Here is a 15,482-nt window from a genome sequence, read left to right as displayed (position 1 = left end):
AAGAAACTAAGAAAAAAAAATCTCTTGCCTTTTGCCTTTAATCATTTTTCATTTATAAAGCTGAACAATTTAACATCTTCCTCCAAAATACAACATAGTTATAAAGCAGCTGCTGTGTCAAGTGAACAGGTTGAGGATGACATGAATGTACAACAGTGCAAAAGGAATGAAAACATGTTGAGAGCATCACAGGTACTGTTACTACACAGAAAATTTATGAGATGTGAAGAATCCTTAGGTCACTTTGGCAGACTGTAAATGAAGGGGCCAGTTTCCTCCAGCTCCATGGAAATCTGTTCAGAACATGCCAGTATTGTCAGAATTTCTCCTTCAGGCAGTCAGGGGAAACAAAAGGCTCAGCAGAAGCAGTCATGAAGGGCAGGGAAATGAGTCATCCTACTTCACTGTTAATGATCACATCAGTCCTTCACTATGTCACATTACTAATATACAGTATATATTGACAGGCATTTTGAGGAAGGTTTTCAAATACCTTGTTTTTATTCCTCCCAGGAGAAAAAGCAAAAAAAGCTGATACTTTCAAAGATTTAGGGCGAAAGTAACCAAGGAGAATATGAAAATCATCTAATGCAAGTTTTAGGCTGCTAGAGGCCAGTTGGAACTAACGGTGTTTTAACTGTGAATATTGTCTCCACTTCCTTCACAACAATACAGTCATTAATTTTACTAAAATCTTCTCATGTGCAGCTTCTAACATTTGTAGTCTTCCATGCCTCAGGGTAACAGTTTGTCTTTAATATTCAAGAACTTACTTTGAAGAATATAGTTTGAACATTTAGCTGATGTGTTTTGGGAGCTGCTGATCTTTCAACAAGCTTGAAGTGCATTTCTGACACTGTAGTGTCAAATATGGTTATCGAAAAAGAATAACTGGCTACTAAGAGGTAGCTTAACTGAACCAATTGAGCCAAAGAAAAACTGATTGGATTCCCCAATACAAACCTTGCAGCGCTCCTCCTCTCAGCAGAGACACTGAATACCTTCCTAAAAATCACAGAAGAGTGGATAGACAAGCATGTAAGTTTCCATCCTGCCATACAAGGTGCCTTTTCTCCTTGGTAATAGCAACTCCCTCCTCATCTCCATAGACAGAAAATGAACTGCTCTTCAAAAATGGCATACAACACAGTTGCATTTTACTTCACCAATACCTTAGATGTGGCATATTGAATTGAAGATGAATTTTAAATTCATGTAACAGCAGCTTTTACAAACAGCAGCTCACTGTTAAAACATCATAATAAATGTCTATCTGATAAGAAATAGAAAGTTACCAAACCTTTCCCCTCCCGCCCCCCACAGGTAATGGTTTTGAGAGATCATGTAGATTCTGTTGTCCACAAGAGATAATCTGTTTCAAAATTCCTCAGAAAAGAACCCTGCAACAGAAGATAAGCATTTTATCAACACAATAACACAGATAATTTGCAACTTGACTTTAAACATTCTATTTCAGATAACACAGCACAACACATCATACCATTTTCCCTCAGTCTTGGAAAAGATAACAGATATTCACTGAAAACCTTTGTTATCTGAAGGTTTGATTACTTGCTTCTTGCTTTGAAATAATAAGCAGGAAGATACAGAAGTCTGCAGTTCACAATACTGCAAGAGGGTGGCTTCCCCTTAGGGCCAACTAACAGAAGCAATGTATAAATACAAAGCGGATAGAAAGAAAGACAGATACACAGACACTATGCACATATATATGCTCACTTCAAATAGTTTAGGGAAACAAGTCCTACTGTGTCAGTAAAACCTCATGTGTGACATACAAACCAGCTGTCAAATGGAAATCAGCGTGCTCAGAATAACTCTGTGTTGCTACAGATACTAAGAGAAAGCAAGCAACATTTCAGTTTCAGTAAGTTATTTTTTTAATGGTCTGTTTCATAAAATGAACTTTATGAACATCATGATCTTTCCTAACACAGTGCATGGAAACCTAATAGTTTGCTGTATTTTACTAACTTCTGTAGTCCGCTATTTCTTCTATTCACTACATCAATATGTTTTTATTTCTTGTGTCAAAACTGATATTAAGTGCATAGTTCCAAGTCAGAAAATAAGTTGAAAATCAACACATTTTTATTTAACCACATTTTGCTTTTGCTAATCTATTCTTAGTGTGGCCCTGTGTAGAGCCAGAAGCTGGATACTGTCATCCCTGTGAGTCACTTCCAACGTGGAACGTTCTATCAGTCCATGAAATGTGATAAAATTTGAAATTAGAAGTCTGTATATTAAAGCCTATATTAAAGCCTTTTAAAGGAATAAATGAACAGTACTAGGTCCTTCTCAAAGGAAAGATGTTTATGTTAGGTAGGAAAGATGTTTATTTTTGAAAGGATGGGCACACCTATATAAGACAAGCAAATGAACCTGCCCGCTTACTCACTGCATTTAATACTTTGTCTAAAATCTATTTCATAGGTCATGAAGGTTTGAAGAGACCTCTATGGTTGCTTTACCATACCCACTGACCATGTCCCTCAGCAATGTATCTAGCATGGTTCTTGAACACCTCCAGGGATGGTGCCTGCACCTGCACCCTGCGCAAGCCTGTGCCTCAGCGCTCTGTCTGAGAAGAAATTCTTCCTGAATTCACCCTGCACCTCCCATGGCATCACTTGAGACCATGGCCTCTCATCCTATTGCTGTTACCTGTGAGAAGAGGCAGACCCCCACCTCACCACAGCCTCCCTTCAGGCAGATGTAGAGAGCGATAATGTCTCACTGAGCCCCCCGTTCAGACGGCACAATCCCAGCTCCCTCAGCCCCCCCACAAGGTTTGTCCTGCAGACCCCTCACAGCTCGTTGCCTTTCTCTGGACACTCTTTGGGGTCTCAGTGCGGTGAGGAGGAGGGAGGGGGCAGCAATAAGGCCCTGCTCTCACCTGCACAGTAGCACAGTAATACAGTAACACAGTAACACTGTTTCTTGTACTTTTGAGACCTGCAGACTCAATGCAGAAGTTGCCTTAACGGCAGCGCCCGTGAGGGCACAGCACCTGCAGGGGCGGTGCTGACGGCTCCTCCTCCCGCCCCGCCTCATGTGGGCTCGAGTCCGCCAGCTCCTTGGAGCGTGTTCCTTCCCCTCGCGCCTGCGCCGTGCGACCTCCCGGCGTGCTCGGCGGGACTGTCATGGCGGCGTCCTGCGGCCGCTTCCCTCACATGGGCTGAGGGGACGCCGGCAGCGCGCGGCCTTTGGTGCGAGTGAGGCGGAGCGCGGGCATTGCGGCAGCGCTATGCTGGGCCTCGAGCGCTCCCTGCTGCGGGGCTTCCTCAGCCAGGCGGAGTCTCAGGAGTGGAAGCAGGGCGAAATCTCGGCGACAGGTGAGGGGTGGGGCGAGCTGAGGCCGCGGTGGTGGTTCCCTGCTCCGAGAGCGGCCGTGTCTGGGGCTGGGGAGGTCCCTTACTTGCTCCACTCGCTGTGGAGAAAGCATGGCTGGAACTAACCCTTTAGTTTGCTTATTGCTCGTGGATGCTCAAGGGAGCAACTGAAGTGTGTTCTAGTCGTCATTCAGGTGGTCCCTACCTGATGGTGATCTTAATGTTTGATCGGAGCCAAATGGACTTGAAGATCCCACCCAACAAATCCTGTGCTTCTCTGAGGTCGAAGACCTTGGATTTGGGTGCTGTGACGTATTAGAAATTAAACAGTGAACTAAGAGCAGATTTTATGTGCTTACAGACAGTTACGTTGCTATATTACATGAAGAAAGAGCCTCAGTATTCTTCATTAGTGTCTTTAGATCCAATGGCTATTCTACAAAATGCTCACCTGGTCAGCTGTAAGCAAATATAATTAAGTCATCTTTTTCTGTGTGTGGAAGAAGATCTCCCTAAAGCCCAAGGCATAGGTGGGACGTTTTGTTCTTGTTATTTATGCCCTCTGTGATGGTATCATGTCATTAGGGCTCCAACAGCATAAGTATTTTGCATATGCCCTTCCGCATACTGCTTAAAGGGTTTGTAACCCATTTGATGCAAAGGATTTCTTGTATTGGATGGCTGATTGCTGCTGCGAATAACAAAAGTGTATTGTGGTCAGCAGCATGGTCTGTAGAGATAAGGAATGAATGTCTGTCATCCTTTCAGACCAAATCATCTATTGCTGCTACTGAAGTTCTTCACACAGCCTTCATATATATCCAAAGTTAGGAGTACTGTAGTTTTTGCTGGATGAGCTTGGGGTTGGGGGTTTGGTTCACTTCCTTGCATGGCTGTAACTTGTGTGGATATATATCTCTGTTAGCATTAAATCAGCTGGCTTTTGTACTAATATTAGGGTAGCTATGGTAACACTGAGTGCACAAGAGCTGTAGTTCCCAGGTGGAATGACAAGTTAATTGCAAGTTAATATTAAGACACACATCCTGTGCAGACCTCTGCATTTCCTCAGGTACGTTATTTTCAATATCTGCATTAGCTAGTTTTAGACTAGTTGGTACATCTACATGAGCTGCTCTTGGGGTGTTGACAGGTATTGATATTACTAACCAATGGAAGATTTTTTTTTGCTCTGTGGTATGTTTGAGAAAAGAGGTAAAAATGCCTTCTCTGAACAAAGCTGGTGTCTAGAATGCCGTATGAGTTCAAAGCTTCTTAGAATTTAAATGTACCATACTTCATAGAATCATAAGATCACTCAGGTTGGCAAAGACTTTAAGATCATTGAGTCCAACCACAACCTACCATAGTACCCTAACTCTAATAACCCTTCACTAAACCATGTCCCTGAGCACCACATCCAAATGGTTTTTAAACACATCCAGGGATGGTGACTCAACCACCTCCTTTGGGAGACTGTTCCGGTGCTTAACGACCCTTTTTGTAAAGAAGTTTTTCCTGATCTCCAACCTAAAGTTACCATGATGCAACTTGAGGCCGTTTACCCTTGTTCCTGATTCTGTTTCTCTTGAATGGATTAAGTGGAGGAACATTCCTTTTCTTCCTTAGTAGTGCATCCTCTGAATGACTGCCTCTCATTGAGGCAGTGAACTTAGGGGAAAATAAGTCTTTTCTGAAGATAAAATTGCATTGCGCATTCTTCATGAATATTCTAATCATTTAAGGGGAAGACTGAGTAATTTATGTTGTTATGTATGGTATTCATTGAATTCTTAAGTATTGGCCAATTGTTTGTTGTAATGTCCCTAAAATGGCCCTCAAGTCATTTGAATTTACTGTCTTGTCTGTAGGGCATTACTAAGGCAAAGTGATGTAAAAGGGAGGAAGAAAACCTTCTTGTGAAAATTACGTTCTTCAGTAACTTTAACGTACATGTTTTAAAGGCTACTGACGTGTTTCCATTGAAATTTCTGCGTGTGTTTCGTTCTTTACATTCACCTGTCAGTTTGTGTTTCATTGTGACATCAATACAAGTTATGTTAGATTTGTTTTGGATAAGGTGACTACTACCATTCTTCTGCTTCAGTGCAACTGCACTTATCCTGCAACATAAATGGAGATTTATTATTTGGAGGGGGAGAGGTATATGTTTTGGTTGGAATATCTCTTATAAGATGGATTTGTTTCCAAGTTAACATTGACTTATTTTTTAATTTTTCCAGAAAGTGGATCAATATTGCAGTTGATTTTTGATGGGAAATATGAGGCAATATTTTCAAATGCAGCCATCCAGAATGTTTTCAGTGCATCTTCTGTGGTGGAGGAGGACATTGAGAGTTACTTGGAGAAGCAGATTCTAATGTACCTGGACTGTTCTGCGGAGGTTGATAACCTGGAAAGGTGAAAATTGTTATTTACAATATGGAAGATGAGTAGAAGCAATATTTGATTTTACCAAGGGTATTTTGAATTTTTATGACATGGGACACAGGGCCTCCATGGTAGAAGACATTTCCCAAGTTGTTTCCACGTCTTCCTGTTACATTTGTTGGTCATCGTTGTTTTTCTTACTGGATACTGTTTTAATGAGAGGTTGTTGAAAATACTGACCTTACTTGTGGTGAGCACATCTGAAGTGTGACCAAAAACTATCCTCTAGTGTGTTACGTATCATATGATGTGCTACTGTTTTCTGATCTGGAATGTATGGAGATTGTTCCTGTGCATTTTGTCTCTAGGTGGCTTTTCTCCTTTATCTTGTTTTGTTGTGCTGTTGCTGCCTGTCATCTAGATGGTGACTTAGTCTGGACAGTTTTCAATATTGTTGCCTTCTGTCTTCTTGGAATATTTTACCTTGAAGTATTCAACAATTTCTGCTTAATGGAAGGAGCTAATACAAGTTTTGCACAGTTGACCTTTTGCTGTCTATGGTAAAAATGTTTTAGTTATTTATTTGGGGGTGGGATTTTATTTCACAGTCTCTTGTGGGTTGGAAGGGACCTTAGAGATCATCGAGTCCAACCCCCTGGGATTTGAGCCTCCTGTGTAGCAGAGCGGCACTTCTACCACTTGCACCACAGGGGAGATTTGAACCCGGGCCCCAGTGTTGCAAGTGGCATTCCTACCACTGCGCCACCGGAGGCAATTTCTTATTGAATGATTTAAAGGAAGTTCTAGCTCAGATAATTCATTAAGACTTTGTCTTGTGACTTTTAGTAGATTGGTTTTACTTCAAATACATGGTTTTGGTTGTTGGTTTTTTTTGTTTTGTTTTTTGCTGAACTGAAAGCTGTAATTCTGGAGATTAAAACAACTCAGCGGGAGTTGAATTCAGTTGGAAACAAAAAGTTGGATAATGCTAACCTTATTCTTTTAACACAATGCGAATACTTTACAAAGTATGGTTTCATAGTAGTGTGAAAAGAACTCTTAAGAGGTTCTTTTTGAAGCTAAAAGGAAGATGCTTGAGGGCCAAACAACTCAAAATTAAAATCTAGAATATAATTTGTTTGGAAATAGCCTGTCTACTTTTCCACTTGGAAATCCATGGTTCTCTAAGAGAAATATTTAACAGTATTTTAAAGCTTGCTGCAACTTTTTCTGTTCTGCTTTCATCCTTGTTCTGCCCCAGATGTTTTTTCAGGATGGTGGTTTTAATGGCTTAAAAGAATACTGGAAGACTTTACTTTTACAATTAGGAAAAAGAATAGTTTGGCTTTTTCTAAATTTCCGATACATCTACTCTGTCACTGATGGTGCTCTGTGGCATTCCTTTGTAGGGCCGGTTGTCTTTAATGCTCTCCTCAACAACTTGATTTTACAGAATCACAGAATTATCAAGGTTGGAAAAGAAGATCATCCAGTCCAACCATTACCAATACTTCCCGGCTAAATCATATCCCTCAACACAACATCCAGATGTTTCTTGAACACTCCCACGGTTGGTGACTCCACCACCTCCCTGGGCAGTGCATTCCAATGCCTGACCACCCTTTCCGAGAAGTAATACTTCCTAATGTCCAGCCTGAATCTCCCCTGGCACAGCTTAAAACCATTCCCTCTAGTTCTATCATCGATTACATGAGAGAAGAGGCCAACCCCCAGCTCACTACAACCTCCCTTCAGGAAGTTATAGAGAGCAATAAGGTCTCCCCTGAGCTTCTTCAGGCTGATTTGGTTTCCCAACTTGTATTTCTGATACTTCTCTTGGGACAACTGATGGATCTGGACTTAGTGTGTTTAAAAAAAGGCTTAGAGTGAGGATGAGCAAGATGGATAGATATAAGCCCTTGTAACTAAGGAAATAGAAGAAGGAAATGAAACTATGTAGGTCACCATAATAAATGGGACACTGGCAGCTGCGCCTCTGTTGCTTTTCAGGTAGCACAGAATAACAGTTTTCAGGCAGTATTTGGGAGGTAAGCGTTTGCAGTTCTGTATCTTAAGTGTGAAGGGCTGTTGAAGATTGAAGGAATACCTTAGGGGGGGAAGAAGGTGTTAGGAAATGTGAATTAGCCTTATTTGCAAGATCTAGGCCTTGGAATTAGCATTCTTTTGCAGAGTGAATGAACGGTAACGGCACTTGGACGTTAGTCACAAATATGAAAATGGGGAAAAAGAAGAAAAAAAAAGCAACCCCAAACCAGTCAGTGGTGGAAAAATAGCCAATGAAAAGAGCATCACAGCCAAAGTAATGGAATCATTTAGGTTTCACTTTTTGCAGAACCTTGATGTGTGGATATAGATGTAACATCTTCCTGCAGTAGGAAGTTGTTTGAAGTCTAGATAATGATGTTTAATTGTAGTAATATTAATTATTATTAATTAATTATATTTTAATGCTTATTCTTTATATTTTTATATTTAATTAATTATTATTATTATTAATATAAGTAATGTAGTAGTAATAATAATAGAAATTAAGTAAACTAAAGTGAAAATGACTCTGAAAGTCTGAAGTGCTGCTGACTCGCAGTACAGCGACGACTGATTATTCTGGATATAATCTTTTTAGAAACTTTTGAAACATTGTTTGTTGTAGACAAATAGAAAGTGTTGTGTGATTGTTAATAATGTACAGTAGTTGTCAGAGCTATTTCTTTGAGTTGTTCGGGATTTTAATGGCCATCTGAGATATACATTCTAATACTGTTTGCTGGTGGGTAGTTACCAACTGAGAAATGTCCTTACTCTCCTGAAGGCCCTGAAGGGTTCCGTTATTTTTTCCTTTGGTAATCATGCATTCCCCACCATTGTTTTACATCTTCTGTCACATTCTTGCCCACCAGCTGCTAATTTTGTTTGACTTTTCAGTTTGAATTTGTTGGTTTTTTTTTTTAAGGGTTGTGTAATGCTTTATGTCTCTGTTTCCATTTTGGAACTGCCCTTGCAGTTTCTAATTCCAAAGGAAATTCTAAAGCAAACCAAAAATTTGTGCAAGTCTCCAGAAAGTCTTCATCTTTTAAAACAGCTATTAAATTCTGAGGGATTCTTCCCTGTCTTCTACAGAGCATGTAGGTTATTTCTTACTGTAGGTGCATAAAGAGATAATATCATAATGGTGTTAGCTCAGTGTAGTCTTGTAAATAGGAACATGGATGGCAATACTCAGTTCCAGGAAGGCAACACTCAAAATTCCATTTTTGAATAAAATGTTGTGATTGAAAACCAAAAGCATGATTGATTGAGATGACATTTGCTGCTGTGTTATACAAATGAGCTCTAGAATGGTGCTTCTAAACTTCTTTGGTGCTCGTTTTGTTCTTTTGTTCTAATTTTGTACAGCTAATTAAATTGCTGTATCAAAGAAACAATATGAATGCTGTTTTGGAATGTATGCTTATCTCCTGTTGATACCTGATAGTTAGATACAGCTGTAAATCTATGTACGGTCTGTTTATAAAATATTTCTTATTTCTTGGAACTGTTATAAGCGAACGTGTTTCCAAACCTTTTAGTTCCCCATGAGTATTTAAAATACTATGTTAATTATATTTTCTTAACAATAGGGTGATTTTTAAGGCTTTAAACTTTTGAATTAGTGGGGGAATGAATCAGCTCTTGTAATCTTAATTACAAATTTGATCTATTGCTAAGTGTTTCTTTTCTCTATATTGCAGGCAGAGGCTGATGTTTCTGCTCGGTGTGGGCAGTCTGCAGCTCTTCGTTCAAAGCAATTGGACTGGACCTCCTGTTCACTTACAGCTGCAGGACATTTTGCCATCTGCATTGTTACAGAAATGTCTTGAGGTATACATGAGTTTTAATAAGCTGTCCTTCTACAGCGACTTTTATTCATTAATAACCCATATACCCAGAGAAGACACATCAGTGAGGTACAGGGCTAGAATAAATTGCCTTTGTTGTTGATCATGCTGGCTGCTATTACATCATCAACTTTATGGATTTTTTTAAATGATAGTACATGCTTAACAGCTTTAAAACTTAAGCAAATCAGAAAGAAAAAAAAAAAAAAAAAGCCTGTAAATTACTTTAAGGAGAAGCAGTGATTATTACAAAGTGAACTAAGGCAATAATGTGGCTTAACAGTGTATTTATTAGGAGTAGTCTGTTGGTAAAGGTGCTGAGAAGAGATTCAGAGAACTTAGGAATTTCATTACCAGTTTAGTTTAAAAAGCTGAAATGTGGTTTGGATAACTTCTGTCCTATTTGTGTAGACAGAATAAAAATCTTTTTCAAACGAGTGGCTTCAGTGTAAGGTATCACTTAACTTTCTTTTTTTCTCTTTTGTTCCATTCCTTTTTCTTGCCCCTTTCATGCCATTTGACAACAAAAGCCATACTTTATTTAGTTTGCAAAGGAAACCTGCACATATGAAAGCCAAATGTCTTGTGATAAACTGGCATCTGCCCAAATCTGAAAATTAACTGCTTGAATGCTTTCATTACATTAAAAGGGAGAGAAGAATATGTGATTGTCATCTAATGGTCATCACCAAGATTCGTGTTCCCTGGAGAGCTACCTCAAGCCCATTAGAAAAAGAATTACTGTAGAGAACAGTGTGTATAAAGGCATCCAAAACAGAGAGGTCTTTGTTGATTGGACAGATAGAAAAGTATTGCTACCTTGATGTCACTCACCAGTTCCCTCTGGTGAGAGAGGAAGTTAACACGCTTTGATGTCACTTGGAGAAATATGTAGTGTATTTGAGTATGTTGGGATTTATTTAAATAACAAATTAATATATATTTCTTTCAAGCTAAGTGGCTTCTATTTATCAGAAGTTTTTCTCCTTTGGTTATGGGAAGGGTTATATACTGTAATGTTATTCCCATTAAACACATTCAATAGGTATATGCATTTCAGGTGGGAGGAATCTGAGTGTTTCAGATCCCATTAATATGATCTATCTGTCTAGCAAGAGGAAAGGCAGAATTCATCATGACTTAAGAAGCAGCTGGAATTCCAAACACAGTGATACTTTTGAGCAGACTTTGTCTCCTTAAGCATGTAAATTATTTCCCCTAATTCTATGAGTTTGTTCATAAACTTAAGTTTTATTTCCTTGTCACTTTTCTCGTGTGTTTTTTTTTTTCAGCCGAAAATGCTGCATGCAACAATTCTGAAGATGTTGGTTCTAGATGCCGAATCAGTTTATACCTTGACATCTCATCCTGTCTTGCTGCTTATAGCGAGAGTAATCCTTGTGAATTTAAGAGACAAACTCTCATCTCTTCAGGTAAGAAATAAGTGACAAATGATTATGACTGTGTGGTACTCATTAATTACTTTTTTTCATTCTTTATTTCCATGCCTCATTAAGTCAGTATGACTTCTTTTCTGCTACTCTGAGATTTGTTCTTCTAAGAAGTAATTAAGAATCATTACAGTTTAATAGAAGTATCTCCTTAAAGATGACCTATTATCTCACTGTAGTCTTCAAAAAAGAAAGATCCCTACATTATCTGGAAAAAAAAATAATAGAAAATTGAATAGAAAACAACCTCTTGAAAAGACATTTACTTTCTGTCAATATTGAGGAAGGGGGAAAAACAACAAATGTCCAACAAAGCATACATACTCTATGGCCTTTTTGACAAGATTTTGGATACTGTTAACTACTACCACATAAATTCTAAGCCATGAATTCTAGATGTAGTTGTAATTCTTCTCATTGTCCTCAATAACTTTCATAGGCGTCCATGTGGGATTTACCTTAATTCTCTTGTGTTCATACATTTAAAAAAAAGAGAGATTTTAAATCACTTCTTGAGAGGGTTTTTGACATTGCATTCCTTGTAGTTCGGCAGTAGGCAGGTTGGTAGCCTTTGGAACTTGACAGCAGCTTCTCTGTATTGCATTCTGGTTGAACAGAATTTGGCTGGAGAACAAAATGCCACATGGTCCCCCTTTATGCTTGGCTGACAACATCCATTCCCAGCTGGGTCTTTGTATGAATGATGATTTAAACTGTTTGGGAGATGTTGACTGTACGGCATTTCTGGAAGCCAAGCTCTTCCGTTGTTTTCCCTGTTATTCACAGATGAATGCTGTTAAATTTCAGCAACCGAGTCAGTCAGAGAGGGAGAAGATGTACTTTGTTTAGAGAATTCCCATACTGCCTCTCATCAGGCTGATGTAATTATGGGCCTCCTCCTACTTAGTGTGCATTCAATTACTTCTGGCTACAAGTTTGACTAGTAGTCCAGTGACAGCAGCTGATTAAAAATTGCATTCTGCAACAGGTCAGTGTAACAACTGAAGTTTGCCATTCTTTCTCATTTCATCCTCATTCAGAGAAAAGCTTCTTAATGCCTTTTATTCTTAGTTCACATTAGTTCACATTAAATTTAAAGTAGGATAAAATAATCTGAAATCTGTTTTATTGAAACTAGCCTTAGATAGTAACTTATAATACATAGCTATAGACAATATATATATATATGCTCAGATATAACAACCTAGTAGATAGTTTATATTTGAGAGCCATTTATTTCTTTCATTTTAAAAAGATTTCTTCACTTGAAGTGTCCTTATTTTCTTTCAGACCTTACCTTGGTGGACTCTAAGATGTGTGAATATTCACCAGCAGTTGTTAGAGGAGAGATCACCCCAGCTATTTACTCTCGCCCAGATGTGTATAAGACAAAGTATGTTTCTGATTACTTGGTTTGTTGACTTTACAGCATTAGTTGTAAGATGTCTTGGGGGATAGGAATTTATAGGCATAACTCTTGCAATATGAAGCTTGTGGGCTGAGTAATTACAGAGAGTAGAGATGGACAAGAATTTACTTGAATTGACAAGTATTTGTATATCACATGCTGATTTTGATTTCCAGCACAAAGACATTTAGATGCCAGAGTTTTGCAACTCTATTTGAGTACTGCAGTTATTGTTTGGCAGAATGGTTTTCTTATGTTAACATTGCTGAAGAGTATAGAGCACATGAAAATATTTTCTGGTTCTGTTCAGTAGCAGATTAAATGGAATCTGTCGTAGGCTAATCAGTGGTAGTTATTTCATTGTTACATTTCCTTCTTGGGAGTACTGAAAGACTTGAAACTTAAAGAGAAGTAATCTTAAAGTTGCTTTAAATTCACAGATTAGATAGTACTGGCTAGAGTGGAGAAAAGAAATAGTTGGTGCAGCTTTGATCTGTGGAGAGAATGCTGCATATGCATACAAACTGCATAAATACTGGTGACCAGTCTCTGATTTTCAGGGATGATGATGTAAAGTACATTTGGATGTATAGTGAGCTTTTCCAGGCAGGCTTTGCTGCCCATAGCCTCTAGATACAGTTTATTAACATTCTAATTCATTAAAGTCATCTGGGGTTTCAAACAAGTGCCTATATATCCCATAAAATAATTTAGGAAGCCTTCAAAATAGTCTTTGATTATGGCTTGATAAACTTATTTGCTGAATCAACTTGACTGAGAAACTTTGTTCATTTTACAAAACGAAAAGTTCAAATTTGTGAGGAAAGCCATTTAAACTGTTGCTCTCAGCTGTAAGTTCAGCATCATCACTTAAATGTAAGATAGCTGTGGTGATTCCCTCCTGTTCTGCAGCAGCTGTTGTGCAAAAACTGGAGGGCTAAATGCTGCTTTCTATTCATCAGTGTTTCTTGCTAAGATGTGGTGTGGGATGGCAGAGAGTGTTTGCAACATTGGTGCTTTTGTGCTTAGTAACGGTGTGAAGCTTCCTACAAAGGTCTTTGAAGTTTCAAATGCCTAAGCCTATCAAGCTTTGTGGTTACCATTCTAAATACACGGTATTTACGTCAGGAGTGTAAGACCACTTCTCAGTGCATTACTTTAATACAAAATCATAAATATCGATAAATAAGGTTGAGCAGTTTGTAAGGTTGTGGATTTTTTGCTGTTTGAATTCACGGGTCTTAGTTGTCATAGCAACCATAGTGAATATTTCAAATATTCAAAAAGAAAAGATTGATGCATTTCTTTATTTCATTGTAGAATATATACGGATTTAGCATAATTAATTTTATATTCAAATTACAAAAATTATTATCTACTAAAAAATGGAGAAATAATGTCAGATTGAAGGCCATAATCTGCTTGGTTTTTTTTCTTAGCAATTCAAAGTCGTTCAAAGTTGCATTCTTGTGACATTTCCATATGTGTACATTCACATTCATTATCTTGTAAACTCTTTTGCACTGACAGTAAACCTTCAGGATTTAGTCACTTGAAGTGTTTTAAAAAATCAGTGGTCTACACTTACGTTAGAATAAAAACCCCTCATTAAATTTGTTTTTTTTTTTTGTTATAAAATCTCATAGGAAACAACTTATTTTTTCCATCAGAACCATCAGAGTGGTACTGTGCGTTTTGAGTGTGGGAAGCATGTGAAGATGGCTGATGTCCTAAATCATTTACTGAAATATATACATATTTATTTATTTATTTATTTATTAAAAGAGTGAGAAAAAGCTTTTCCTGGAAAAGAATTATGGTCCGTTGGGCAGTATCTCTTTAAAGAAAAAAAAAATATATATGGACAAAAACATTAAAAACATTAAAGACTCAGATGATTTCTTAATGAAGAATATGCATTTCTTAGGTGTGTTTTTAAAGTGTTTACATTCTGTGAAGGATGAAAAAATATGTAGTTGACTTTCCTGAAGTTTTCAGATTCATTTCATACAAGATTTTTAAAAATGGGTATGTTTTTATACACTGTATCTTTAAATGTATGAAGGTTAACTTTAATCATGACAGATTTCCTCTCTTAGTATTTTAAATGTAATTTTAAAATATCATTCTCTAGGATTTGTGTCCTGACAGCTTTTTTTTTTTTTCCTTCTTGATTTGTAGTGACTGAAGCAGAAGCTTTGTTTGCAGGTGATGAAAGCTGGCACTTAGCAGTTCAGTTCAATCTTGAGTGTGCCTATACATTTTTGTATTACTACGAGTACAAAAAAGCTAAACAGTGTTTCAGTACGGCCAAAGACATAGCAAAACTGCAGATTAATCTTACAGGTAAGTTTGTATGTGCAGTTTATCAAAGTTTTTTTTTAAAACTTTAAAATCAACGTAACTTACAGTTGATTTTAAAGTGGCTTTAAATACCTCTGTATGATGGTACGATGCTACCTTTCACCTTTCATGCCACTCATCTAGACCTCTGTGTAAGTAACACTTAAAAGTTTCTACTTATTTCCTGCAGTAGCGACAGTCCTGAAAGAAAGACTCAAGTTACTCACTGCTGACATATCACAATATCACTATTGAGACCAAATAATCATCCTTTCAGAATCGCTTATTTGGAGTCGGGAAGATTAGATTTCTGCACTTATAACTTTATTTAAAATGGCATATATAGATAAGAGATGGTTTATTCTACCTGGTTCTGTGAAGTAACCAAAATGTCACCGTGCACACCATTTTTTGGTGTGAGTGCCTTTGAGTTTGTGGGAAGAAATAGAAAAAAAAACCTGTGTACCCATTTTATTTTATTTTTTTCCAATGGGGTTGTTAATAGGAGGAACTGAAATTCACAGCCCCTGGACCACAAAGCTAACTGTTCCTTCATACTTAGGTTAGAGCTGTTCCTACCCTTGTGTAGATCATTTGTCAATTTAATACTTTTAATTAAAAATAAATATAATTGTTG

At 37.8% G+C, this 15,482-nt stretch overlaps 1 protein-coding gene across 2 annotated transcripts in view; it reads left to right on the top strand.

Moving 5' to 3' along the window:
- The first annotated feature begins 3,146 nt into the window (after positions 1-3,146).
- TTC27 (tetratricopeptide repeat domain 27) overlaps positions 3,147-15,482 on the top strand; it is a 90,625-nt gene continuing 78,289 nt past the window's right edge. The window contains exons 1-6 of one of the 2 annotated variants that reach the window (XM_015857781.2): positions 3,147-3,359; positions 5,600-5,777; positions 9,497-9,626; positions 10,936-11,076; positions 12,385-12,487; positions 14,684-14,848. In XM_015857781.2, coding sequence (XP_015713267.2) covers positions 3,272-3,359; positions 5,600-5,777; positions 9,497-9,626; positions 10,936-11,076; positions 12,385-12,487; positions 14,684-14,848 — 805 coding nt within the window. In that variant the 5' untranslated portion in view covers positions 3,147-3,271. The remainder of the gene's footprint in view (positions 3,360-5,599; positions 5,778-9,496; positions 9,627-10,935; positions 11,077-12,384; positions 12,488-14,683; positions 14,849-15,482) is intronic. The other variant, XM_085543240.1, reaches the window with a different exon arrangement.

This window comes from Coturnix japonica, chromosome 3, assembly GCF_054131305.1.
Source record: "Coturnix japonica strain WE chromosome 3, WE-NBRP24, whole genome shotgun sequence".
NCBI classification, from domain to species: Eukaryota; Metazoa; Chordata; class Aves; order Galliformes; family Phasianidae; genus Coturnix; species Coturnix japonica.
The sequence above is the reverse complement of the archived record's forward strand: the minus strand, read 5'-3'. Positions and strand labels throughout refer to the sequence as shown.